The sequence below is a fragment of the Enhydra lutris genome, unplaced genomic scaffold (genome assembly GCF_002288905.1).
Source record: "Enhydra lutris kenyoni isolate GAN:26980312 unplaced genomic scaffold, ASM228890v2 scaffoldscaffold8, whole genome shotgun sequence".
NCBI classification, from domain to species: Eukaryota; Metazoa; Chordata; class Mammalia; order Carnivora; family Mustelidae; genus Enhydra; species Enhydra lutris.
The window spans coordinates 21550861-21578792 of NW_019154092.1; the positions used below are offsets into that span (position 1 = coordinate 21550861).

The 27932-nt window shown below is 36.3% G+C and overlaps 1 protein-coding gene across 2 annotated transcripts in view; it reads left to right on the top strand.

Moving 5' to 3' along the window:
* The window catches only part of LOC111142522 (TATA-box binding protein associated factor 4b), a 127671-nt gene extending 100646 nt beyond the window's left edge, over nt 1-27025 (top strand). For both annotated transcript variants that reach the window (XM_022495762.1, XM_022495764.1), the window contains exons 14-15: nt 2034-2144; nt 25955-27025. In XM_022495762.1, the coding sequence (XP_022351470.1) occupies nt 2034-2144; nt 25955-26122 (279 nt within the window). In that variant the 3' untranslated portion in view covers nt 26123-27025. The remainder of the gene's footprint in view (nt 1-2033; nt 2145-25954) is intronic.
* Nucleotides 27026-27932: the final 907 nt, after the last annotated feature.

Sequence of the window (27932 nt, forward strand, 5' to 3'; positions counted from 1 at the left end):
GATACTAACCCTTTATCAGATATGTCATTTGCAAATATCTTCTCCCATTCTATCAGTTACCTTTTAGTTTTATCGATTGTTTCCTTCGTCGTGCAGAAGCTTTTTTATCTTAATGAAGTCCTTCTAGCTCATTTTTGCTTTTGTTTTCCTTGCTTCCAGAGGCATATCTAGTAAGAAGTTATTACAGCCAAGGTCAAAAAGGTTGCTACCTGTTTTCTCCTCTAGAATTTTGATGGCTTCCTTTAGGTTCCTTTAGGAACCTTTAGGTTTTTCATCCATTTTGCATTTATTTTTGTGTATGGTGTAAGAAAGTGGTTTGCTTTCATTCTTCTGCCTGTGGCTGTCCAGTTTCCCCAACACCAGTTGTTGAAGAGACCATCTTTTTTCCATTGGATAATGTTTCCTGCTTTGTTAAAGGTTAACTGACCATATGCTTGTGGGTCCATTTCTGGGTTCTCTATTCTGTTCCATTGATCTGTATGTCTGTTTTTGTGCCAATACCATACTGTCTTAGTGATTACAGCTTTGCAATAGAGCTTGACATCCAGAATTGTGATGCTACCAGCTTTCATTTTCTTTTTCGATGTTCCTTTGGCTATTCAGGCTCTTTTCTGGTTCCATACAAATTTTAGGATTGTTTGTCCTCTGTGAGAAAAGTTGATGGTATTTGGATAGGGATTGCATTGAATGTATAGATTGCTCTAGGTAACAGAGACATTTTAACAATATTTGCTCTTCCGATCCATGAGCATGAAATTTGTGTCTTCCTCAGTTTCTTTCATGAGGGTTTTCTGAGTATAGATTCTTTGCCTCTTAGGTTAGGTTTATTCCTAGGTATCTTACGGTTTTTGGTGCAATTGTAGATGGGATTGACTCCTTAATTCTCTTTCTTCTGTCTCAGTATATAGAAATAAAACTGATTTCTGTGCATTGATTCTGTATTCTGCCACTTTGCTGAATTCCTGTGAGTTGTAGCAATTTTGGGGCAGAGTCTTTTGGGTTTTTTACGTAGATTGTCATGTCATCTGTGAATAGTGAAAGTTTTACTTCTTTCTTGCCAATTTGGATGCATTTTATTTCTTTTTATTGTTTGATTGCTGAGGCTAGGACTTCCAGTGCTATGTTACATAACAATGGTGACAGTAGACATCCCTGTCTTGTTCCTGACTCTAGAGGAAAAGCTCTCAGTTTTTCCCCAATTGAGAATGATACTAGCTGTGAGTCTTTCTCATATATGGTTTTTTGATATTGAGATATGTTCCCTTTATCCCTTCTTTGCTGAGGAGTACTTTCAATTTTTGGCATGAAGATAAATATAGAATAAATCCATGTGCAAGTGTGATATGTAGAAAGGGTTTGTAACAAGAACACTTGGCTCTGAGTTCTGTTTCCACTACTTATTATTTATGTGACCTTTATGAAGTTTTCCTAAGCTCTTAGAGCATGTCTTCCTTGGTTAAAAAAAAAGGGGGGGGGGAATGAATGCATGTGTAATTTTCATATCCTATTATAGTAATTAATATATCCTTTTCAATGTGGTTGTGAGAGTTAAATGAGTTAATTTTTAACAAGGTAGTTTGTAAATCATATAGCATAGAACTGTTCCCTATAACACACACAAACTGTCTTTATTTTCAAGTAATTTTCTTTTAATCTGGAAAAGTTGACTATGGCTTGGTTAATATCTCTCCAATTTGCTGTTCTATTTATTCTTCAGGCATTTCTTACCTGTGGTTAAAGTAAGAAAAGATTAAACTGTAGATGCCTTTCTTTTCTTGTTTTTCTTCTATTCTATACTTCTTTTTTACCTAAATTCTATCTCTTCTATTTATAGATTGAGGACTAAAGATTATGTTGGAGTAAAGGCATCAGGAAATGATGTGCTCTTGGTTATTAGGGGAATCTGATATTTATTTTGTACTATAGCTTATTTGGTGAAGAACACAGAAGTAGGCTTAGTGATCAGTTTCTTCCCTCCTCTTAGCATGACTGTGTGTAAACATTGTTTTTTTTTCTTTTATTCCATCTTCTAGTTACAACAGTTGGAGCTTGCACAGATACAGCATAGAGATGCTAACCTCACAGCTCTTGCGGCTATTGGACCAAGAAAGAAGAGACCACTAGAATCTGGGTCTGGAAGTGAGGTATTGAAGTAATGTTTGTTATTTTATTTTTCATGTCAAGAAAGCAAGCCAAAAGGAAGCAAACACGTGTAGATAATTTACCCTGTCTAGCATGCTGGTGCTGCCAAATGGCTTGTTAAAACTCTCCTTTGCCTGTTTTACAAAATCTTAATTTTTCCTGGTTTTTAGGATATATATCACCTTGAACTTTACTCCTGCTGATCACTTATTTTATACTTCCTCCTGTCTCCCATCTCTAGTCCTACTGAGTTTTCACTGTCTCAATTTTTTATTTCTGTACATTCTTTCCAGTGACTTACGTAATCCTCTTTCTGCTGTATATCTAAATCTAGCTCATCTCAAGATCAGATCTGCCCTCTTTATTTCCTGCATGAACCACTATTCATTTCCTCATTGACTTCTTCTTGTCTTAGTGCATAATGTGTTTGCATGGCAAATTAGTTTCTGGTCCACATAGGATGCATATTTTTTCTTTGTAAGATTTTAAACATTTTGAGCAAGACTATAATCCTATTCATTTGTATTCCCCCACAGAACCGGCACTTATATACTCAATAAAAATTGTTAATTGTTTGACTCGCACCAAGGAAGGATCTTACTTACATCTTTAGAACAAATATTTGATGTAATGGTACGTTTATCGATCAGTCATCAGGGTGAGATAGAGGTACAGGAAGGGCCCCGAGATAGGATCAGCAATAAGAGTGTCACGGCTCATCTGTTTTGCTTGAGACAAGCTCCTCCCTAGCATTGACCCTGAACACAGACAGATCCTAAGTGAATGACAATCATCTCGGTAGAAGAAGGATTTAAAAAATTAGTTATTTTTCATTATAAATGTAGTGAATATAATGTGTTCACATGCCCCCCACCAAAAATCACAGTATAAAAAAATGTTTGAAAAATCAATGTTTCCTTCTCACAGATTTCTGGTCCCCTATCTCCTGCCCAACCAGACAAGCACATTATTAAGATTTTGAAATAGCCATCCAGAAATTTGTCACGAATATGGACATGTATCTCATGGGTGTTCATAAATCCACGTTTGATTTTGTTTACTTAAACATGTTCAAACTAGAGTTCTTGTTCTGCCCTTGATGTTTTTCTTTTTTCCTGGATCTTTTTCCATAATCTCCCTCATTGACCTCCATAATTTTTAAAGATATAGGACATTACTATGTTTAGATAAACACAATTTATCAACCTATCCTTTAATGGAAATTTAGGCTTTTTTGCAGAACGTTCTTATACTGACATTGTTATGTTTGTCCAATGTAACTATAGGCTAAATTCTAAAAATTGAATTCCTGGTTTAAAGTCTGTGCATGGTAGGAATAACTTTTTGGAAAAATCGAAATGCACAATGATAGAGTAGTATAATGAATTTCCATATACCTACCACCCTGTTATACCTACTATCAATTTATTCCCAGTATTTATTTATATCTGCACCACCTCCCTCAGGTAAGTTTTTTGTCTTTCAGGTTATTTTATTTTATCTTATTTTCTTTTATTTTTAAAGATTTTTTTTTATTTATTTGAGAGAGAGAGCAAGCAAGAGAGAGCACAAGCAGGGTGAAAGGCAGAGGGAGAAGCAGACTTCCTGCTGAGCAGGGAGCCCGATGTGGGACTCGATCCCAGGACTCCCCAGTCGTCAGAGATTTTTAAGTGTCTTTTTCTTTTATTTTATGTTTGAATCTGAGAAAGGTCATAGGTTAAGGGTCAGGGGAAAATGTACTTTTGGTGTTCAAACAGATAAAACCAGTTTATATGATTTATTTATTGGCATTAAAATGTAAAGTTATTAACTTTTAAATCTCAGATATATCCTAACTTGGATATAGATATATTGAATAATCTGTTTGCTTGGTGCTTGTTTAGTTTTGAGAATTTGAGTATGTATATTTTCCCCTGTATTTCTTGGACTTCAAGTTTAGGTAGTTGTCAGATTTTACTGTAATATATAACAGCCAGTACTTGAAGTAATGCTAACCTAAATTGAAAATACCCATTTTAACGAGTTGATGGTGTTTTAGTATTTATTTAGATCCTTATTTTGAAATTAGCTAAAGACTACTTTCTTTTTTGTTGATTTCTATTTGTAGTGTTTTTAACTTTAAAAGCAATTTTCTTTTGGGGCGCCTGGGTGGCTCAGTGGGTTAAGCCGCTGCCTTCAGCTCAGGTCATGATCTCAGGGTCCTGGGATCGAGTCCCGCATCGGGCTCTCTGCTCAGCAGGGAGCCTGCTTCCCTCTCTCTCTCTCTCTCTCTCTCTGCCTGCCTCTCCATCTACTTGTGATCTCTCTCTCTGTCAAATAAATAAATAAAATCTTTTAAAAAATAAATAAATAAATAAATAAAAGCAATTTTCTTTTAAAAATGTGAAACAGGAGAAGACCATATTGTATGTTCTTTTGATATTTATTGCTGATGTGTTTGCCCTTCCAGTAACTTAAATAGCATCAATTGGGATTATTTGTTTGTTTGTTTATTTTGAAGATTTTATTTATTTGAGAGAGAGCATGGGGGAGAGCATGGTGAGAGAGCATGGGCAGGAGAGAGAGCACGAGCAAGGGAGAGAGGGAGAGGGAAAAGTGGACTCCTTGCAGAGCAGGAGCCAGACGTAGGGCCCAATCCCAGGACCCTCGGAATATGACCCAAGCTGAAGGCAGATACTTAACTGACTGAGCCACTAGGCTCCCTGGTCGGGGTTATTTAAAACCCTTTATTCATTTGTTTTACTCCCCCACAAAAAACACAAAAATGACATATGAAACATTTATATTTTTAATATTCTATACATTGGAAGCTGAGGCTTTCCTTTTTGTCTTTCTTTATAGATGGGAACCTGAAATCTTACCTGTTAGTTTTAAATTAATAAATAAAATAAAAATAAATAAATCTTATTCTAATAAGAATAAGCATATAATTCCCGAGGGGAGTGAGGTAGAGTCTGGTTCTTTAAAGAGCAACTTCTTAGTTCAAATGCGATTGTTTTGTCCACTAAAAATTCAGAAAACTAAGCTTACTACCTTTGTACTTATAGATTACCATTTTTTGATAATAAATCAACAATAATAATAAGTTTGGAGAAATTAGTTTTAGACTCTTGTCTTTTAGTATTTGTTCTTATGTAAAATAAAGGAAAAATGCCTCTTACCCTAAAAAGGTCTTTCTATTTGTGCAACTTATATATTAAACTGGCCTCTAATAGATTTATATTTGATACTCTCAGAAGTCTTGAAAAAGTTGAATAGCATCAGTTGCTGTCTCCTTGTATTATCATAGCAAAAAGCAACAAGTACCAAATACATTTTGGATCAAATATTTGTACCATAAACCTATTCACATTAAGAAGAAAAGAAAATAGTTAAAATTTACTACTTGGGAGTATTTGAATTTGTCCTTAATTTACAGCTCTGATTTGATTTGCATATATATTAACTTTTAAATTAATAACAGGCTGTACAGATACTTATACAGTAAATTAGGACCTACTTTAAGATATAGAGTGTTTGCATATTTTTATTGTTTATGTATATTGTTTAGGGGATCTGTTTGTGGTCCTTGGGAATATTAAAACATATAATAACTTTATTTCCTGTGTTAATTTTTGGTACTTGGGCTAGAAAGGATCTTTTTTCCTACTAGCAATATTTTCAGATAGTTCATGTAGCTTATTAATGATCCAACATTCATAATGATATTTCTTAATTTTTGTTTAATATAAAGATAGGTGTTATTTTGACTTCATAACATATCTAAAAAATCGCATCTTTATACATAAAAGCAACTTTGGAGCTAGGAAAGTAACACCCAGTGCTCATTACATCACGTGCCCTCCTCACTGTCCATCACCCAGTTACCCCATGCTGATATTTCTTTTCAAATTAAGTGGTTACAGTACCAGATCAGCTACCTGGTGCTTAGAGTATTGATGTGTCTGGTATATGTTGCTTAAAATAGAGTTCATTTGCTAGCCAGAATGAAAAAAATTATCAAGTGAATTACATATGCTCTTTCTGTCTAGAAGCAGGCTAGAGTCCTACCCTATAAGATTTTAACTCTTGGGGTAAGAGGAGAAAGGACTTTTATGAAAATTTGGTTAGAAATAAATTAGAAAATTTGATTGAAATAAAAATTAAGGTTATTGATGTGAAAGGGCACAGCTTTAATCTTTATGTTCTTGGGGGCATAGATAGTGCTGTTCTTTACCTCCTTTCTTTTTTGCCAGGCTACAGGGGAACCATAACTTTCTGAAGCATGCATTGTTATCTATTATAGCTGACTTAGTAGAGATTAATTGATTGATTGGTTTAAAAGATTTTATTTCTTCATTTGCTCGAGAGAGAGCGCGTGTGAGAGAGAGTGCAGGCAGGGGAAGCAGCAGGCAGGGGAGAGGAAGATGCAGACTCCCTACTGAGCAGGGAGTCTGACGGCAGGGCTTGATACCAGGACCTGGGGTCATGACCTGAGCCGAAGGGAGATGCTTACCTGACTGAGCCCCCCTGGTGTCCCAGAGATTTAAACATACTTATTGTCATATAACATTTTCTATAAATATCATGTAGATTCACTGGAATTTAGAGTACGTTATTACTTAAGATAAATATAAATATAAATATATTTATATATTTATAAATATAAATATATATATATATATAAAGCTCCTTATATTCTGAGATCTTTAGTTCACACTTCTATAAATAGATCTGACACTTTTTCATAAATAACTTAAACATAAATCTAAATTGTAGTCAAATCTTTTTTTTTTTAATAGTCAAATCTTTTAAATTTTCCAGGGATTTAAAGTTTGACTCTTTGTCAGCTATGTTAATATGTTAATGTTAATAAAGGAGTGCAAACATCATAAATACACAAGACTATAGATGAGAGTAGAAAACAGCAGTAAGAGTATTTAGTAGTTGAAATTGATTACAGACTAGAGTCATTCTTTCTGAAAAAAAGTAACCAAAAGAAGAGGCCTTAAATATTCATAGTTAAGTGCCTTTTGAATACGAACATGTTGGCAAGGATAACCAGATATGTAAGGGAAACCTCTTACATAAAAGATTAAAAGGAGAATGTGGAAGAAAAGGCACGAAGCAGTAGGAAACTGGAAAAAAAATTAAAAACGGCAGAATGTATTACAACCATGGAACAAGAATAGAAAGCTGTTTTTAACAATGACTGGAAAAAAATGAGACCTTTGGAAATTGAAAGTATGAGAGCAGAAATAAACAATGATAGAAGGGTTAGAATTTTAAAAAGACAAAGATGGTATGGTGGATTTGTGTTATGTCAGATTTGCTAAGCTGAGCTACATTTCCCAGAATTTCTTTTCTTGCATAGCTCCCAGTTACCGTGAGCAATGGGGTGTTTTTATTTTGCAGGGTGGAAAGGAAACTGCAGCCATACTCTTAATTCTCAGAAGGTCGTTGTGGGGACACTAGGAGCTACTGCAGCTCACAAACGTTCTTGGCATGGGAGAGCCTCAGGGCTCCCCATCTTCCCCCATATCCTCTCTGTTGGCTTCTCTAAATTCTGGGCCAGGCCCAGCACCAAAGTCAACAGCTGGACATAAACCGATCAGGTTCATAATTACTTAGGGCCAGTTCTCCATTATAAATGCCATATTCTATATCACTCCTAGTGTTCTCTGTTCAAATGCTGACTGATACAGACATCTGTATCATATGTAGTTGTAGAGGAACAGTAATATAATGATGGGTTCCTAAATTTGCTCCAGGTTTTCCAGAATGGGTTCTCCGGTCTAATTAGATTTAAAAGCGTTAATGGCCCGGTTTCAAGTGACAAAGGAGACACCAGTGATCCATACAAGCTGTAGCAAAACAGTTACGTTATCAGCTGTTTACACTAGTAATCAAGTGCCCATAGAAGGTGAGGCTTTGGGAGACCAAATTTTTACTGCCACAGAAAGCTTTAACATGAAAATAAGAATAATGGTCCCTTCAAAGTACACTGGGGAACTTAAGGGAAGGAAAAGGCTTTAGATTCTGAGCTCAAAATCCACATAAGGGAGTGAAAGCCTCTGTGATTGCTCTAAAAGAAACCCTTATCTTTCATAGCCAAAGGCAGCGATTTCTGAAAACTAAACCCAAAGTCTAATCCTGCAGGTGGCCGAGTTACAATACAAATTGAGTTTCTAGTTTTGTGGTCTCTTGTGTTAAGATTATGTTGGGAAAGAATGGAAAACTGAAAAATGGGGTGGGGAATATGGACAGATTCCAGTGAAGCTGAGTACTTGGATTCCTTAATCTGCCTATCCACCTTTACCAGTCCTATCCCTGTTTGAGGGAGGTTGGTCTCCTGGGGAATCTGTAATGCCTTCTCTTAAGGTTATTGCCTTTTAAGAGACTGCTGATCTTCAGGACCTAACTTTCACCACTTCTAATTGCTTTTATACCTCTGTAACCCCACTTAAATTCCAACAGCCCCCAGAGTATGAGGTACCTACCTACTAGGTGTTACCCATTGGAAGTGTGAATGATTTTGCCTGCAGTTACCTGGAGAGTGGGAATGGAATAGAGGGAAAGGAATATAAAATTGTATCAGGCTGAATTTATTGATAAGGGCTCACTAAGCAAAGATTCCAGACAAAGTATTAAGTCAGAGGGCTGTGAGTGGTTCTAACAGTTTGCTTTACTGGTTGACTGAAAACTACACTAAAAGGTGACCTAAACTAAGTAAAGTTGAGATAGATCCTAGAACTTTATTTATATACTGTAGAGGAAGTTATCCAAAGGCTTAAGGAGATGAGAATGCTAGAGTGGATTTTTCTTTTCTTTTTAAGATTTTATTTATTTACTTATTTGAGAGAGAGAAAGAGTGAGAGTACAAGCAACAGGGAGGAGCAGAGGAAGAGGGAGAAGCAGACTCCCATCTGACAGGGAGCCCAAAGTGGGGCTCAGTCATAGGGCCCTGGGATCATGACCTGAGTTGAAGGCAGACGCTTAACCTACTGAGCCACCCAGGTGCCCCATGGGTTTTGTTTTGTTTTGTTTTCCAGAAGAAGAGTCGTAAGGTCAAATGAGATATTTATTATTAAGATTCCTTTTAAATGTTTACTGCTACTTGCTGTCTGCCAAAATTGAACTAGTTTATATTTCTACCAGCAGTATATGAAAATGTGTATTTATTAGTATCTCAGTCAGTCCTGGATATTGTTATTTTAAAACCTTTTTTTAAAAAGATTTTATTTATTTGAGAGAGAAGGGGCAGGGGAGGAATAGAGGGAAAACAGACCCCCCACTGAGCAGGGAGCCCAACGTGGGGTTTGATCCCAGCACTCAGGATCACGACCTGATTGGAAGGAAGCTGCTTAACTAACTGAGCTACCCAGGCACCCCTGATATTTTCAAAGCTTAATGCCATTTGTTACCTCTTTGCTTTTGGTTAATCAAAGCCCTTTCTATTCTCTCTTTGGAAGAAATGGCGTTTGTATTCACTTACTCATTTATTCATTCACCCAACTGTGCTAGGTACAGTGGTGAGAAGAATAGCACTAGGTCTCATCCTACTTGAAATTTATAGTCTGAAAAAGTTAGTTTTCTTTATGGCAGTTGTGCTGTATATATGCTCGTCTGGCCTATTCTGCCTTATAACTGAGCATGGCAGGACACCAATGATGAACCTTGTTAACTGGTGGGCCTTTTAGCAGTTGGCCATGGATACTTGTGGTTAAATTGGAAATTAGTATAATGTATATAAAATAACAAGTTATCTGTGAAGAGTTGTTGGTAAACCTTTAAGATTCCCATTTCTTTTCCTCAAGTGTTTTTATTGTTACATTCCTCTGTTCCATTAAGTATTTTGCTCACCATTCCTCCCCGGGGGCAAAAATAGTGTTTTCGTGATATTTTATATGTGATATTTGAGGCTTTGTAAGTGTTTTTTTTTCCTTCAAAGCACTTTATTTATAGTTAGCATAATAATAGGTTTATGCTAAGAAAGATTATTTTTTTTAATTTATCAAGCCTTAAGATGATTCCTGTAAGTTGTCAGGCTTCTAAGAAGAAGTTTTTGAAAGTGTGTCTGTATGCATGCCGCTTCTGTAATTTAGCCTAGTGGTTGTTCCTCAGATTTCTTAAATTGTAGTATTCTCACATGACCAGTTATACTGTTATGCTTATTCCCCAATGTACTAGTAGCTCTCTGTCTTAGCCTTGTATCAGCTGTTTGGCTCCAGTTTTAGTGAAGAGCAAGAATCGCTTCTGTGATATAGGGCTGCCTGTAGTAAATACCAGGCCTTAGAGGGTTTTCCAAAGTGATAGATGAGTGCTAATTAACAACAAACTAATGTTTGTGGGAAAAGTGGTTGGTAATTCCTTTGCTAAGCTTATCTTTCCATAGTTTAAATGACAGTTAATTTCTCTGTGAAATTTTCCCAAAGTAGATGTTCAGATTGTCAATAAATGTCACAGTGAAAACCCAGGTTTACCTGGAAAGCAATATATCTGCCTTAGACACTTGCAGCAGTACTTTCTGATAACATTTAGAGTACATTGTTGAATTCCTGTTTGTGCATTTTCCGTAAGAATTCCACAGAGTATTGAAAACAGGAAGTATAAGTTGCTTTCAAAATGTTTATTTGAACTTGTTTGTTTGACTTATCAGACTTTGCCAGTCTTTCAGATAATAATTCACATACCATAAAATTCAACATTTTAAAATATACAGTTCAGTAGTTTTTAGTATATTCCATGGCTATGCAACTATCTTCATTATTTAATCCCAGAACATTTTCATCACTTCAAAAAGTATCTCCATAGCCATCAGCAGGCACTCCCCCCAGCCCCTTGCAACCACTGATCTGCTTTCTGTCTTTATGGATTTACCTATTCTGGTCATTCAAATAAATGGAATTATATAATATGTGGCCTTTTGTGTCTAACTTCTTTGACTTCACATGATGTGTGCAAGGTCCATCCAAGTTGTATCATGTTATCAGTACTTCATTCCTATATATGGCCGAGTAATATTCCATTATCCATAAATTATGTGGATACGCCACATTTTGATTGTTTATATACTTGTTTATTATAAATAGTGCTGTTATGAACATTCATACTCAAGTTTTATTTCTAGGAATGGAATTGCTGGGTCATATGGTAACTCTCTGACTTTTTGAGGAACTGTCAAAACCACCTTGCATAGTGGTTGTACCATTTTACATTCCTACTTGGAATGCATAAAGGTTCCAATTTCTCCACATAATGGTCAACAGTTATTGTCTGGTTTTGGTTTGGGGTTTTTTTTAGTAGTCATTTCAGTGGGTGTGAAGTGGTATCTCATTATGGTTTTATTTTGTATTTCTCTAATGACTAATAATGTTGGACATCTTTTCATGTCCCTGTTGGTCATTTGTATGTTTACTTTGTAGAAATGAAGTCCAGTCAATCCTTTTCTTTTCTTGATTTTGCTGTAGGTGCCATATCCAAGAAAGCATTGCTTAACCCAGTGCCACAAGATTTGTATCTAAGAGTGTTATAGTTTTAGCTCTTATATTTATTTACATCTTTGATCCTCTGAGTTCATTTTTTATGTGGTATGAGATGGATTCAAATTCATTCTTTTGCATGTAGATATCCAGTTGTCCCTGGCACAGGATTTTTGAAAAGACTTTCCTTTCCCATTGACTAGTCTTAGTACCCTTGTTGAAAATAAATTAATCATAGATGTACGGGCTTATTTCTGGACTCTATTCTGTTGGTCTGTGTGTCTGTTCTGCCCTTAGACAAATACCACAGTGTCTTGATTACTATAGTTCTGCAGTAAGTTTTGAAATCAGAAATGATTTTTCCAACTTGATTCTTTGTTTTCAAGATGTTTCAGCTCTTCTGGGTCCCTTACATTTACATGTGTATTTTAGGATCATTTTTTCAATGCTTGCAAAAAAGGTAGCTGGAATTTTGATACAGATAACATTAAATTTATAGATCATTTTGAGTAGTACTTCCATGGCGGAGGGGAGGAGCAGAGAGGGAAGGAGAGAGAGAATCTTAAGCAGGCTCCACATTCCGGTGCAGAGCCCATCACAGACCTTGATCTCACAAAACAGATTATGATCTGAGCCAAAATCAAGAATTAGACACTTAAATGACTGAGCCCCCAGAGACCATTTTAATCACTATTTCAGTCTCTTGTTATAGGACCATGTGGCATTTAATTCATCTTTCTCTTCTTAGTACTGGGCATGTAGGTGGCCTTATATCCATTTTCTAGGTTTAGTCTTGTTCTCAGTATCCATTCTTGAATTCACATATGTCAGTAAAATGATAGTATCCTAACAAACCTTTCTTGTCATTAAATGATTATGTTGTGTTTTGATTGCAAGATGAAAAGCAAGTTTGAATATTGAAACCATAAAGCAAATTAGTTAATATTTGCCTGACTTAGCTTAGAATGTTTGATAATTTTCTGCCACAAAGAATACCTTGGGAGTATCCTTATTTTTTTTTTCTAAGCCTGACGTTGCACATTCATGGGCCATTTGTAAGGTTCTGACCATGCTGAATCATCTTCTGGATTTATCTATCCATTTAGTAGTTTGGTTTCTAATGTTATTTCTTTGTCTTACAGTTTGTTACTATTGACAGTGTTGTCAATGGTTGTGTTTGGTTTCCTTAATTAGAGATTTCAACAGAATCACTTGTTCTTTATTCTCCCAAGTTGGTCTTATATATAGCACATAAAAGCATGAACTTTTTTTCTTTTGGAGATTAAGTAAAGGTAGTCATTAGTTAAATTATCAGCTTTGGAATTAAAATGGTATGGTAGATTAAGTCTATTAAGTGGATGATTTTTCATGCTGCTTGCATATGCTTTTGGCCATTAGCCTGTAGACTAGTGATTCTCAACTGAGGACAGTACCTACTCCTGTGGAGTGCTTAGAGATGTGTGGAGTATTGTTCTGACAGTCACTCAAGAGTTAGGACTGTGCTACTAGCATTTGGTGGCAGGGTGCCAGTGATACTAAACATTATGCAATATGAGAGGCCGATCCGCCCAGTCAGACTTACTGAGAATTCTAATAACACCCCCATTGAGAAATGCTGACACTTAAATTTTTCAAGCACTTCAATAATACTTAAAATTTCTTTTTTTTTTTTTTATTTATTTATTTGACAGAGAGAGATCACAAGTAGACAGAGAGGCAGGCAGAGAGAGAGAGAGAGAGAGAGAGAAGCAGGCTCCCTGCCGAGCAGAGAGCCCGATGCGGGACTCGATCCCAGGACCCCGAGATCATGACCTGAGCCGAAGGCAGTGGCTTAACCCACTGAGCCACCCAGGCGCCCAATACTTAAAATTTCTTGAGGTGAATATATTCTAGAGTCTTACAGAATATTCTGGGTAATTTTTTTTTATTTACAAACAACTTCCCACATAATGTTAGAATAAACATTTCTTTGTCTACATTCTCTGTACCTGTCATAATATTTGTGAGCATAGAATTCTAACATCACGGTACCTCTTAAACTTTTATACCAAAGCACACCAGACAGTGGGGAAGAGTAACCATATTCCTTTGGGGGAAGTCTGAAGGAGGGATGACTTTTAAAACTTCCAAGGAACTTTGCACTTGGTTTAAGATCAAGGTGTAATTTACTTACAATAAGATGTGCTGGTTTTAATTATAACCACCATCCCAAATCAAGATACAAAATATTTCTGTGACCACAGAAAGTTCTGTCATGTCTTTTCAGTCATTACCACTGCCATCCAACCTTTTATTCACAGTCATTGCTCCAATTTCTGTTACTATAGCTTAGTCTTGCCTGTTTTAGAATTTCGTGTAATTGGGAATCATATGGCAATGTACTTTTTTGTTTTTAAATTTTCACTCTGCATTACATGTTTTTGAGATTTATTCACATTGCACATGCCAACTTTTTAGTGTTGAGTAGTATTCCGTAGTGTAAATGCTCCATAATTTGTTTATTCATTGGATACTTGGGCTCTTTCTAATTTTTTGGCAAGTACAAATAAAGCGGCTATCAATATCCCTGTAAAAGTCATTTTGTGGACATATGGTTTTATTTCTCTTAGATAAATACTTAGGAGTACAACTGCTGAATCCTAAGATAGATGTAGGTTTAATTTTATAAGGAACCTTAAAGTTTTTCAGGTGGTTGTGCCACTTCACACTCCCTTTAGCAGTGTACTTTTATTTTCATGATTTGTGTCTTTTGGAAGAACAGGAGGTTTTAACTTTGATGAAGTGTAATTTATCATTTTTTTCTTTTATAATTACTGCTTTGTATATCCTAAAAAATTTTGTGTACCCATAATTTTGAAGATTTTTTTTCTTAGAATCTTTATATTTTACATTTTAAGTGTTTGATCTTCTAATTTTTATGTCTGATCTGAAGTTAGGGATTCAGGCCAATTAATTTTTATATACAGGTATCTTGTTACTCCATCCCATTTATTAAAAAGACTTACTCCATTTATCGTGACTTCTATTTAAAATCAATTTACTGTGTATGTAGAAGTACATATTCATACTTTATTCTGTTGATCTGTTTTTCTGTACTTAATTTTGAAATCGGTTAATCGAAATCCCCCAACTCTGTCCTTTTTCAAGAGTGTTTTTGACAATTCTGGGTCCTTTGCATTTTCATATGAATTTCAGAATCATCTTGTCATTTTTACAAAAATGTGTATATGTATGTTAGGATGGTATTGAATCTATAGATCAGTTTTCAAAGAACTGACATCTTAACTATCTTGAGGCAATATGAGCTTTGTATATCCTTACATTTATATATATCATCTTTAATTTCTCTGCAATGTTTTAGCTTTCTATATAGAAGACTTCCATGTTGGGATGCCTGGGTGGCTCAGTTGGTTAAGCATCTGCCTTCAGCTCAGTTTGTGATCGCAGGGTCCTGGTATCAAGTCCCGCATTGGGCTCCTTGCTCAGCGGAGAGCCTGCTCCTCCCTCTGCCTGCTGCTCCCCCTGCTTGTGCTCTTGCATGCTCTCTCTCTTTCTCTCTGACAAATAAATTTATTTCTTTTCTTACAGTTTGTTGCTATATATATCTTTTTTAAAAAGTCCATGTCTTTTATTATATTTGTACATAGATACTATTTTCTTGATGCTATTGAAGTGGTATTTTTAAAATGCTGCTTTCCGGGGCGCCTGGGTGGCTCAGTGGGTTGGGCCGCTGCCTTCGGCTCGGGTCATGATCCCAGGTCCTGGGTTCAAGCCCCGCGTCGGGCTTTCTGCTCGGCGGGGAGCCTGCTTCCTCCTCTCTCTCTGCCTGCCTCTCTGCCTACTTGTGATTTCTCTCTGTCAAATAAATAAATAAAATCTTTAAAAAAATAAAATAAAATAAAATGCTGCTTTCCAGTTTGTTGCTAATATAGCAAATCTTGTATCATCCAACCTGCTAAATTTACTTAACGGTTCTGGTAGTTTTTGGTGTAAATTCCTAAAGATTTGCTAAACAACCATGTTTACAAATCAAAATAGAGTACTTCTTTCTTTACAGTCTTCCAGCTTTTTATTTATTTTTTTCTCGCCTCAGAACACCAGCTAACATCCCTAGTACTGTGTGGAATAGAAATGGTGAGGGTGGACATCCTTGCCTTGTTCTGATCTTAGGGAAAAAGCACTCAGTATTTAACCTTTTAGTATGATTTTGGCTGTGAGTTTTTCATAGAGGAAATTCTTCTCTTCCTAGTTGGCTGAGACCTTTTACGGTAATGGGTGTGGAATTTTGCCAAAGCTTATCTGAATTTATCTGATTATCGTATGAGTTTTCTCCTTTATTCTCTTAATTTGGTAATTTGTATTTGTTTTTAAATTTTAGCCAGCTTTTTAATCCTGGAATAAATCCCAACTGGTCACAATATAAAATTGATTATACATGTTGCTGGATTCTATTTGCTCTTCATTCATTTTGTTTAGTATTTTTGCTTCTGTGTTCATGAATGATATTAGCCTGTAATTTCAGTTTGTTGTAGTGTCCTTGTTAGTTTGGTTTGAGTTATGCCAGTGTTCTTTCTTCCTTTTTTTTTTTTTAAGTGTTTAAGTGTCTAAGATAGGTCTTATTTCCTCCTTAAATGTTTGATTGAATTTACCAATGAAATCACCTGAGCCAGAAGTTCTCCATGTGAAGAAAACTCAATACTAGATTTTCTCTTTTTGTGTTTCTTAATATTTGAAAGTTGTGTTTCTCAAAGAATTTTTGCATTTGTCTAGGTTGTTGAAGACATTCATATAAAATTATTCTTTGTATCTCCTTGTTATCTTTTAATGTCTGTGGTGATGTTATCTTTAATTTCATTCCTAATGTTGATCATTCCTGTGTTCTCTTTCTTCCTGATTAGTCTAGATAAGGGTTCGTGCGTTTTATTAATATTCTCCAAAAACTAACTTATGGCTTTATTTCTTTTTAAAAAAATACCTGTCTTATTTCCTATGTCATTGATTTCCACCCCTTTTATTTCCTTTCTTCTACTTCCATTGAGTTTAATATTTTCTTTTTCTGCTTCTTAGTTGAGATGAGGGTTGGGTATACTTTTTTATTCTAATATAAACATTTAATGCTATAAATTTGTTAGTTTGTAGGAGTGAAGCCAAAGTAGAAAAGCTGATATGTTGGATATGTTGTGTTTTTATTATCATTATATTAAAAAAATATTTCCTAGTTTCCTTTTTTGGTATCTTCTTTGAAATACAGACTGTTTTAGAAGTGTGTTAATTTTAAATATTTGGTATTTTCATTATGGTTAGCGAACATATTCTGTGATTTCAATCCTTTTAAATTTTTTGAGACCCATCTTAGCATATGGTGTATCTTAGGGAATATTCTCTGTGCACTTGAGAAGAATATGTGTTCTTTAGTATTGAGTAAGGGTCTATATAAGTCTTCTATATCCTTATCGGTTTTTTTGTGGCTGCTTGTTACATGGGTTACTGAGAGAGGTTAGTAAGTTGTTTTCTTTTTTTAAAACTATGGTTGTACATTTGTCTGTTCCTACTTATCAATCTTTGCTTCTTTTATTTGATGGTTATTAGGCATAAACACATTATGTCTTTCTGATGAATTTCCCCCTTTTGTTACTGTGAAATTATTTTCATTTCTAGTAATATTCCTTAAAGTCTTATTTTGTTTAGTATTATTATAGCCACACCAAATACTATTATCCTTAGTATTTGCATGGTTTATCTTTTTCTATCCTTTTACTTTCAGCCTGTGTCTTTATTTAAAGCTGATCTCTTATGAATAGCATATAATTGAGTTTGTGATTTGTGTCCAGTCTGAAAATGTATTTGAAGTGTTTAGTCTGTTTACATTTAATATAATTTCACTGTGATTGAATTTGGGTCTGTCATCTGGCCATTTATTTTCTGTTTGTCCCCTCTGTTATTTTGTTTCTGCTTTCCATAATTTGAGTGAATTATATAGTATTTAATGTGATGTTCTGTATCCTCTGTTGACTTTTAACTATACTCCTCTTTTATTTTTTTAATGGTTGCTGTATGTATCCATTAACAGGTATAGTAGATATCCTTAACTGACTACACTCAACCTTGAATTAATACATCATATAAGATGTGAAAACCTTTTAACTTTATAATTCCATTACTTAAGTCCCTCCCATTCTTTGTGCTATTGTATCACCTTTTTACTTCTACATATATTTTTGTAAGATTTTATTTATTTATTTGACAGACAGAGATCACAAGTGGGCAGAGATGCAGGCAGAGTGGGGGGAAGCAGGCTTCCTGCTGAGCAGAGACCTGATGCGGAGCTTGATCCCAGGACCCTGGGATCATGACCTGAGCTGAAGGCAGAGGCTTTAACCCACTGAACCAGGCGCCCCTCTACATATGTTTTAAACTCTAGTACATTGTTGTTACTCGGTCATAGTCTTTTAAATAGTTTATGAAAATAAAAATAGTTTTTATATTTACCACTTGTAGTGCTTTTTTATTTTTCCTATAAATTCAGTTTCTTTGTAATATCATTTTCCATCAATCCTATGCAACTTACCAACTCTAGAATTACCATAGTTTGTTTTATTGTTTTATTTATTTATTTATTTATAAAAGATTTCACTTATTTGTCAGAGAGAGGGGAAGAGAGTATAAGCAGGGAGAGTGGTGGGCAGAGGGAGAAGCAGGCTCCTGCTGAGCAAGGATCCCAATGAAGGACTCGATCCCTGCACCCTGGTATCATGACCTGAGCCAAAGGCAGATGCTTAACTGACTGAGCTACCCAGGTGTCACTAGAATTACCAGAGTTTTAAATAAAGCTACTCTTCGTACTAAAATATATTGGTAAACTTACCTTTAGTTGTGAGGCACAACCACCTTTACTGATATTATTGTAGTTTTTCTTAACATTAAAGTTCTTCAAGGATAAAATCAAAGCTGGTTCTGAAAGAAGAAAAAAAAGTTAATTGGCAGTCCTTTGAAGTTTTCATAAAGTAATAGGTAAAATTTGTCTTTGGACATGGTTTGAGTTTTCAGAGGACTTTGTAAATGTCTTAACTAAAGGTTAAAGAAAATAACTGTCATGTTAAAAGGAAAGTTGCTACGTTGTAGAGTTTAACTATTTATTTGGCAATCTTCTGTTCTTGTGGGTTACATTATTTGGTGGGCTGAAGCATTTTCTTTTTGGAAAGAGTGGCAAAAAAACAGCCTTTTGAGCAAATTCATCTGGTGGCAGCTTGGTGGGGATGAGTGGGTGAGATAAGTTGTTAGAGGGCTGGATAATGCTTAGGAACAGGCCATCAAAGGACTTTACATTTTCTCCCAGATTTATTTGGCTTAAAGCTAAGAATGACCACAGGATCTTGATTATAAAGCCATAATATGGCTCATTTTTATTGTTAATTCACATAAGTGATGTTATTGAGTGGCACTAGACACATAACCATACTATAGTATTGAATGCATACCAGCTAAGTGCTAAATGCTGTATAAAATATTCACAGTTCCCAAATCCTTCCCTTCTAGCAAGTGAGAAAATTAAAGAGGTAGCTGCATTGTGCTGAATGCATGTGCCGGTAAGATGAAATTCAGCGTACTACTGAAGTACACAGGGCTTGCACCTGATCCTAACCCAGCGTAAGTTTGGATTTGTAGCACTGGGGAAACAGGTACCTGAACTGAGTTTTAAAGAACTTGGTAAGGTGATGTGATACAAGGATGGGATAGAGAGACTGAGTTCAGGAGGAGAGAATTACCTGTCTTGGAGCAGAGGAAAAAAGCACTCTGTGGCATGCTCAGTAGTTTGGGACAGGAATAAAGAAATGAGAGATGACACTGGGGAGAGGCTTTGGTATGCTCGTGGATGACTCCTTTGTCATGCTTGGGTACTTGGACAGGGTCCTACAGATTTCTAGCTGTTGGAGCATCTTGAGCAGGAAAACAGTGTCATCTGATTATTATTTTAGAAAGATCATTCCCACTCCAGTGTGAGCAATATTAATACTGGAGCTAAGGAAGTTGCTTAAGAAGGTTGTTGAGGTAACCTAGGCAAAAGATGATGACAGTGAAAATATAGAAAATAAAGATAATATAGAAAATATAGAAAGAAGCAGATGATTTGGAAATCGTTAAGAGGTAGAACTGATAAGTGACAGATGGAATGTAGAGGAAAAAAGGGTTGAGGATGATACCCCAGTTTTCGGGCTTGGGCATTGGAGGGGAATGGTATTACCATTCTTTAAATAAGAAAGAAGAGGAGAAAAGAGGACTAACAGTTTGAAACATGAGGAATTTCGGATACATTAAGTTGGAGACTTTATTAGGAAATTAAATAATGAGGCGTGGACTTTAAGAAAGGATTCTTTTGGAGAATACTTTCGGAGATAAAGGAGGGGGATTGTCATATTAGCACAGAAGAACCAGACTTATCTTTATATATTTCTTCTAATGACAGAGCTATTTTTTCTATAAAAGACTGTTGAAATGTAGATAAATAGAAGTAGCAAAATTCTAGGGCAGAAGAAAACATGTAGAGTTGTCAATATCCTGAAATAAAAGGAGAGAAAACGAAGGTGATAAAAGCAGCTCTGTTGCTTCAAAAGTTCTTCTCATTGACCGGCAGAGGGCGCTCAATCCTGAAGCTCAGTAATTTTTGCTCTCTGCTGCCCTTAAGGCCTAGAAGCTCAGGTCCTTCGAATACAGGTTTTTAGTGTTCTTCTTACACAAGGCCAGGCATCCAGGATCCTTTATTTATCCTTGCTTCCAGGGCTTAGAAGATACTTGATTTTTTTCTTGGAGCCAGTCTTCATTGTACCCCTGTTGTCATGTATATTCCTTGTTTCCTCCCTGAAGTATAAGACTGGAGCCCTCACATTACATGCTGCCATAGTACATGGGGTTAAGATAAAATCAGGTGCGGAGCCTGAAAATGTAATGAATCTTTGTCTCTATTAAAAAAATTTTTTTTGCTTCTTGTTAATTATTAAGATTCAGGGACACATTTGTGTTTTATTAGTCTTCTGATCCAGGGAATAGAATGGAAGAAGTTGATGTTAGCTTCTAGAAACAATATTGATAAACTTGGTTGGGTCTGTAGAGCATCAGGCTCCTCCAGTATTTGATTGGAGGAGCCAATGAAAAGCTTCCTGTCCTGGGATATATCCTTTGTCCACCTGCCACACACCTGAAATGCCCATTAGTCTACTTTTTAGCTTTAGGCATTCATAGCTCCACTAAAACTCAAGGATTTCACAGGAAGGAACAAAGTAAATGTGGCAGGAGAAATTATTTAAGTTAGTTAGGACTTAACAGAATAGGACATAGGGAGTTTATTAAAATTAGTTTTAACTAGGGGATGTCAGAAAAGTTCTGGAACTAGAATTACACTATTTCCTGTTTATAAAAAACTTCAAACCTCGCAACTGACTAATGAATTAATTTATTATAAGAAGGGTTAACACTTACAGAATGTATATTGTGTGCCAGGCATTGTTCTCATTTAATCCTCAAGACAGCACTACGAGATAATTACTGTTACTATCTCTATTTTGCAGATTAGAAAACTGAGGCACAGAAAACTTAAGTAATTTGTGTGAGGTTGCTTATGGAGGAGACAACAGATGCTCACCACTGTTCAATCCTCCTGTATATCTTATGCTGCCTAGCACAGTTCCTTGCCCATAGCAGATGGCCAGTAACCCAGGTAACTTTTAAATTTGAACTAGCATGAAGTTAAGTTGCCATGAATGGCAGCTTTTAGAAACAGAAGCCCATACGGAGTCACTGAGAACTTTAGCAGGATTCATGAAGCCCCTGGGCTCATAAAGATGTTATATTTGCTTTCCAATTAGTATAGCAGTAATAGAATTTAAGGAAATGTGGAAAAAGAAGTAAACAAACTTTTAAAGGCAGAGCACCCACTCCATTAACTTGAGGGAATAAAAGTTTAGATAATGGGTTATTTTTAATTAGTGTTATTCTTAAAACGGTGTTATTTTTCTGAAATTGGTAACTTTATGGTGTTCGGTTTTTTCTTATTAGAAGAATTCCTCAAAATGCAATTGAACAGTAGTGAAGGCCAACTTAATTGACCTAGCAGTAGTAGAGTATATGAACATTTAGGTCTTATGATTTTTAAGAACATTTGTTGTATACTTGGTAAGTGAATTATTTCTTTCATCTTTTCTGACCTTTCTCTTCCTTTTTACCTGCTTTTCATCCACATGAAGAATCCAAGTTAAAGAATATCCTCATGTAGGAAGATGATTGGGGAAACACCCTATTTCAGAAATAAACAATACGTTGTCACAGGGTCTGTTTTTTTGTTTGTTTGGTTTTTGGTTTTTGGTGTTTTTTTTTAATGGCTTTAAGTTAGGCATGCATTAGCCACTCTCTTAACCATGGATAATTGAGAGGTAGCTGATTATTCTGGCCAGGTCATTGTGAAACTGACAAGTCAGACTGTAGTCATCCCCAAACCATAAGCATAGGAATAAAAAGGCCATATATATATATATATATATATATATATATATATATATATATATATATGCATCCATGTTCAAGAAAGATTGACTTTCTTAAGTGTGTCACTGTTTGGGAGAAGAGGATGCTATCACCTTTGTAAAGTTGTGAATTATGAAAGACATTTCTGTTGGGTTACTGAATGTCCCTTGAGGTTTGTTTCATTTATAACATTGCCTCAGGCCTTCTGCTACATCCTGTTGGAATGACCTTCTTTTCAACCCCGTGCTGGCAGCTGTAATATGGCTCTTTATCCTGAATCCTTTAGGCTTGTCACATGACAAACATGAACTGTGACCCCTTTGTTCTTTACCCAGATGATTTGGTTTCTTTAATTTTTTTCTGTTTAACATTTTTGCCTTATTTACTTTCCTCTTTTTCCCTCTTTGCTCCCTTTTTTATTTCCTACCTAGACAAGGGTTATTGGGGTGTTTGGGGAGCATTTTAGTTTTTTTATTAAAGTATAATACTGATGCAGAAAAGCACACAAATCAGAGCTCACTGAATTTTCACGGCACATGCACACTCATGTAGGCAATACTGCAGTCTAGACAGAGAACATCACCAGAACCCCAGACAACCCTCTCCTATCTCCTTCTGGGCACTGCTCCTCTCCCTTCCCAAGGGGAATCATTGTCCTAACTTCTATAGCTCTGAACTTTAGAGAAACGGAATCACACTCTATGTATTCCTTTACGTCTGGAACCTTTCATTTCAATTTTTGCAGTATTCATCCATGTTACTTGTTACTTGTTACTGCTGTGTAGTATTCCATTTGGATAAGTAGTCCACAACTTACCTATGCTAAATGGGCATTTGGATTGTGTCTTGTTTAGGGCTATTATGAATAATAGTGCTAAATGTTCTCATACATGTTTTTTGGTGAACATATGATATAGTTCTGGGTACTTACATAGAAATGGAATTGCCAAGACATAGTGTATCCAGCTAGCCATTTAATTTCTAAATTCACATAAAACACTAAATGACTGATTTTTTAGGTAAACTCTTAGTACTTGAACATTTATAAACAACTGTCGATTCAGCTTTAGCATATTACATCTAATTTTTGGCTAAGAAAAGTGCCTCTACTTAAAGGTACTATAGTTTAAAAATAAAATAAATGTACTATAGTTTTAAACAGATAATTCCTGTATACAACAAAATTGCCACTCACTGCCCATGATGTGTTTTATTAACTCTCTTCCTAATGTGTGTTTTTTTAATCCAGTTTTCCAAAGCTGAGTTGTTGGTCCATTTCTGCAAAAATCTTTTTTTACTTAAGATTTTTGTTTATTTATTTGTAAGAAAGAGTGCATATAAGCAGGAGGAGTGTCAGGCAGAGGGAGAAGCAGGCTCCCTCCTGAGGAAGGACCCTGATACGGGACTTGATCCCAGGACCCCAGGTTCATTACCTGAGCTGAGGCATCCCTATTCTTAAAAATTTTATGAAAGTATTGTGATAGTGATAGTTTACAGTAGTTAAGATTGCATCTATGTTATACCACCCCTAAGTGGTAACATTAACAGGGAAGAGGAATGTGCTAGTGCTTGACTGCCATTCTTAGCTGAAGTTACAGAGGCTGATACTTATATTTCTACAAACTGCATTCATTACTAAGAACCTTGCAGAAGTGGTGAGAGACTGGCTCTATACTGTAGATGGACTCCTGGATAAGTAGCCAGGCAGTAGTGCACCGAGAGTAACACTTTTGTCCTTTCTAAAAATGTGGACTTTCCAAAATTGGTTCCATGGACCCTTTTGAGCAAGTTTAACCTAATGAGTATAGAAATTTGATTGTGCAATTCCCTCCAAATTGCAAGGCATCTTTCAAGGAAATTTTATTTGACCATCGGATAAAGTTCCCCTCAGTCATTTGTGGAACATGCATGGAATTAAGTTGACTTGGTTTGACCATGGTGTTATTGGATACCTTAAAAAGGATTTCTTTCTCCTTCATCAAAACAAAGCAAAGCAAAACAGAAATGTAGAGGAAATAATTAAAATTTGATAGTTATAAAAGGATAGTTATGGAACCAGATTTGCTTCCTGTGTTAGGTAAATATCTTCTCTTATATAAGTCTTTTGGAGGGTGAAAGGAGGGTTACCAACCCTATCAAGATGTTTTTGGAAACAAACTATGATTTTTAAAAAGTAGGAAAATAAAGGATTTCACCTTTATAGAATTACCCTTTGGGGGTACCTGGGTGGCTCAGTTGGTTAGGCTGCCTTTTGCTCAGGTCATGATCTCAGGGTCCTGGAGGCAACCCCAGGTAAGGCCCCTTGCTCAGCAGGAAGCCTGTTTCTCTCTTTCCCTCTGCCTTCTGCTCCCCCTGCTTGTGCGCTCTCTCTCTCATTCACTCACTCTCTGCCAAATAAAATCTTTAAAAATTATCCTTTGTTTGAAAATTCTGTATTTTTCATTTCTTTTTCCAGTTTTTTCTTTGTTTGTTTTAATACTGTTGTGTAGACACTAATATTTGGAAAACTGTCTTAGTATAGGCGTATTGGGTTTCATTCATTTTTGAATGCCATTTAGAGCCCACATTGGTTGATAGTCCCTATCTTCAAAAAGCTTATGATCTAGTGAGTATGTAGTAGTGATGATAGCATATACAAATTACTGTAATACTATATAAGGTAATTGCTACGGTGAGAATTCCTTTGGTGGGGGAAGGCAAGTAGACCCTTTGAAATGGGTCTTAAAAGATGAGTAGAGGGGTGCCTGGGTGGCTCAGTTGTTTAAGCAACTGCCTTCAGCTCAGGTCATGATCCTGGAGTCCTAGGATCGAGTCCCACATCTGGCTCCCAGTTCCACGGGGAGTCTGCTTCTCCCTCTGACCTTCTCCTCACTCATGCTCTCTCTTGCTGTCTCTCTCTCTCTCAAATAAATAAATAAATAAATAAAAAGAAAAGAAAAGAAAAGATGAGTAGATTGGTCTGGAATGGCCTTTTGCAGATCTTTATCTATTGGCCAGAGTTAAGATGCTTTGTAAAGGAGCAGTGGGAAGTGAGCCTGTAGGGATGCCAGGTGATGAGTTTGTACCTGATTTGGTAGATAATATAGTCCAGTGACTAAGAGCGCTCACTTCAGATCCAATTAGAAATTGAGTCACAGTTCAGTTCTGCTGTGTGACTTTAAACAGGTTGCGTGACCTATCTCAGCACAGTTTTCTCATTTGATAAATGGAGACAGCACCCATGCAACGTGCTGCAATGTTAAATGAAAGCAAAGGGATCATGCGTGGGAGGTGAGTCCCATAGTTGCCAGTTTAACAAGTGCTCAGGTAACTGCTCTGGGTAGCGGTGAGCCATCAGAGATTTCTGAACAACAGAATGGTGGGATGTGAGCCGCATAGGGTGTTTTTTGTTTTTATAATTAATACACAAGAGACTGCACACGGTCTGATAGGTTTCTTTACATACACCTATGAAATCATCACTGCAACTGAAATAATGACCACATCCATCACTCTCAAAAGTTTTATCTAAGACCTTTAAAGAGGAAGGTCTGGCCTTTGGTACACAGCAAAGAATGGGGTGAAGTCAAGCATGGAAGGGGAGAAATCAGTTAAGAGCCTGTCGCCATAGTCCAGGTGAGAGAGAGAATGAATGAGGTCATGAACTGGTGTGGCAGTTGGCCTTCCCCCATGAGGTGGGGCTGCTGGGGGACAGGGTGGAGACTGCTGCATCACTGTATTCTCTCCAGCACCTAACTCAGTGGCCAGAAGCTAGTCAGCTCTTCATTCTGAAGACAGTTTTTCCCTTTATGAGAGATCACTTACTTTAAACTTTTGTTTCTGTTTATTCTGTTTAGGGCTTGAAAGACAATCTTCTTGCTTCTGGGACATCCAGCCTGACAGCCACCAAACAGTTGCTTCGTCCAAGAATCACAAGAATCTGTCTCAGGGACTTGATATTCTGTATGGAACAGGAAAGAGAGATGAGGTATTCTCGAGCTCTATACCTTGCCCTTCTGAAGTGACCACTGCACTCTCCATCCAGATCCTTGCTGTTTACTGCCAAAGAAGACATAAAGAACGCTGTTGGACTCTCCTGAAGTTTCAGTTTCCAGAAAATAATCACCAATAGGGAAGACCATTGTTTACAGCTATAAACTTTTATTAAATCTTATTTATACATCCCATGGGGTTCTTAATGATTAGAATTCAACCTTGTCTTCTGGAAATTGGTTAATGAAACACGGTTTATACAGACGTAGGCTTCTGCCTACCTGTGCATTTAATTACAGCAAGTCAAGGCCCTGTTTGGTACCACCTGCTTCATTTGCCAAACTGTTAACAGGTGAGGTGATTTCCCTACTACAGCCAGCGCTAAGATGCAAGGGAAAGAAAGGAAGAGTGACTACTTACCAAGCAAACTGAATTCCGCCCTCTACTAAACCTGTCTCAAGGTGTTAGGTTTTCTGGGCTGGGATCAGAAGTTGCAGAGCTGATTGTGACAGTCACCTTCTGGAGTTGGAGGTGACGAGCCACAGAATAGGGTCTGTGGTGACTTTGATCAGCTCATCCCGGTGTTGTCAAAACTGAGGCAAATGGGGATAGTTTGTGCCTGAGGTTGTGGTTCTCTGGCTCATCACCATATGCTGCTTCTGATACCGAGTGAGGGGACATCCTGGTCTGGGAAACTATAAAACAGGAACTGCTGATACACCTCACTGGAAACTGGGAAAGGTGGGAAGTATTGGAAGGAATGAAGGGGCGTTGCATTTCACCTGCGGAGGGGAAAGTGAAAATGGAATCCCAGAGTGGGAAGTATGCCGCGGTGCCCCCTCCATTCTGGGGGTGAGATTGGCACTCCCAACACAGCTGGTATAGGTTTTGTTGACAGGACAAAATCACAGTCCGACCAAAAAGGAAAATGTATCAAACATTTTCAAATTTGTAGTATTTCAAAAGGAAGAAGTTATTTTTTTGTTTTGTGTATTGTTTTAAATCTCACAAAGGATAGTTTTGTAAAATCTTTTTCGTTACTGCAAGTTTTAAGCATCTTGTTGCATTTAAAAAACGCTAATTGATGATTAGAAATTTTTAACAATAGGACTCCATTTTGGATTCAGTACTCAAAAGGTAATGTCAGCATTGCATTGTTGGAGCTCTTGTCTCTAAATGTATTAAGAGAAGCATGTTTTATATATATATATATATATATATATATATATATATATATACACACACACACACACACATACACACACACACATACATCTGAGAAGGAAGCTGATGTTTTGTAAAGCAAACCCTCTTTATTTTTTTTTTAATTCCACCTTTGTGGCATGTAGCTGTGAAAAATAATAGCTATATTTAGAATCACATAAGAAAGAACCAGTAAATCCTCCAGGAAGGTTTTAAAACAAAACAAAACAAGATAGCTGCTTTTTAGGAAAAGAATTCAGGGGGAAAAGTACACCTCTAGTATGTTACTCCTCATTCTGTTCTTCCCATCGGTTCTGTTACGGCCATGTTCTATATGGTAGTAAATGCTAAATTGTCCACATTTTTTTGTTTCAGCAAGTTATTGTGTAAAATGCTATAAATTATGTATATGTTAAAAGAATACTTTCAGAAGAGATCTATACCCAAAGTTGTTTTTGTATATTTAAATGCTTAGCTTTATTTTTTTGTAAAGTGCAGCATATTCCCATATTTGTGTATAATCTTATTGATCAGATGCTTAAAATTATTTCAAATACTTCATTAAAATAATTATTTTATTATAAGAATAACTTTGCTCAGTCCCTGACTTTGAAAACCAGTATCTTTAGTAGTAAGCCC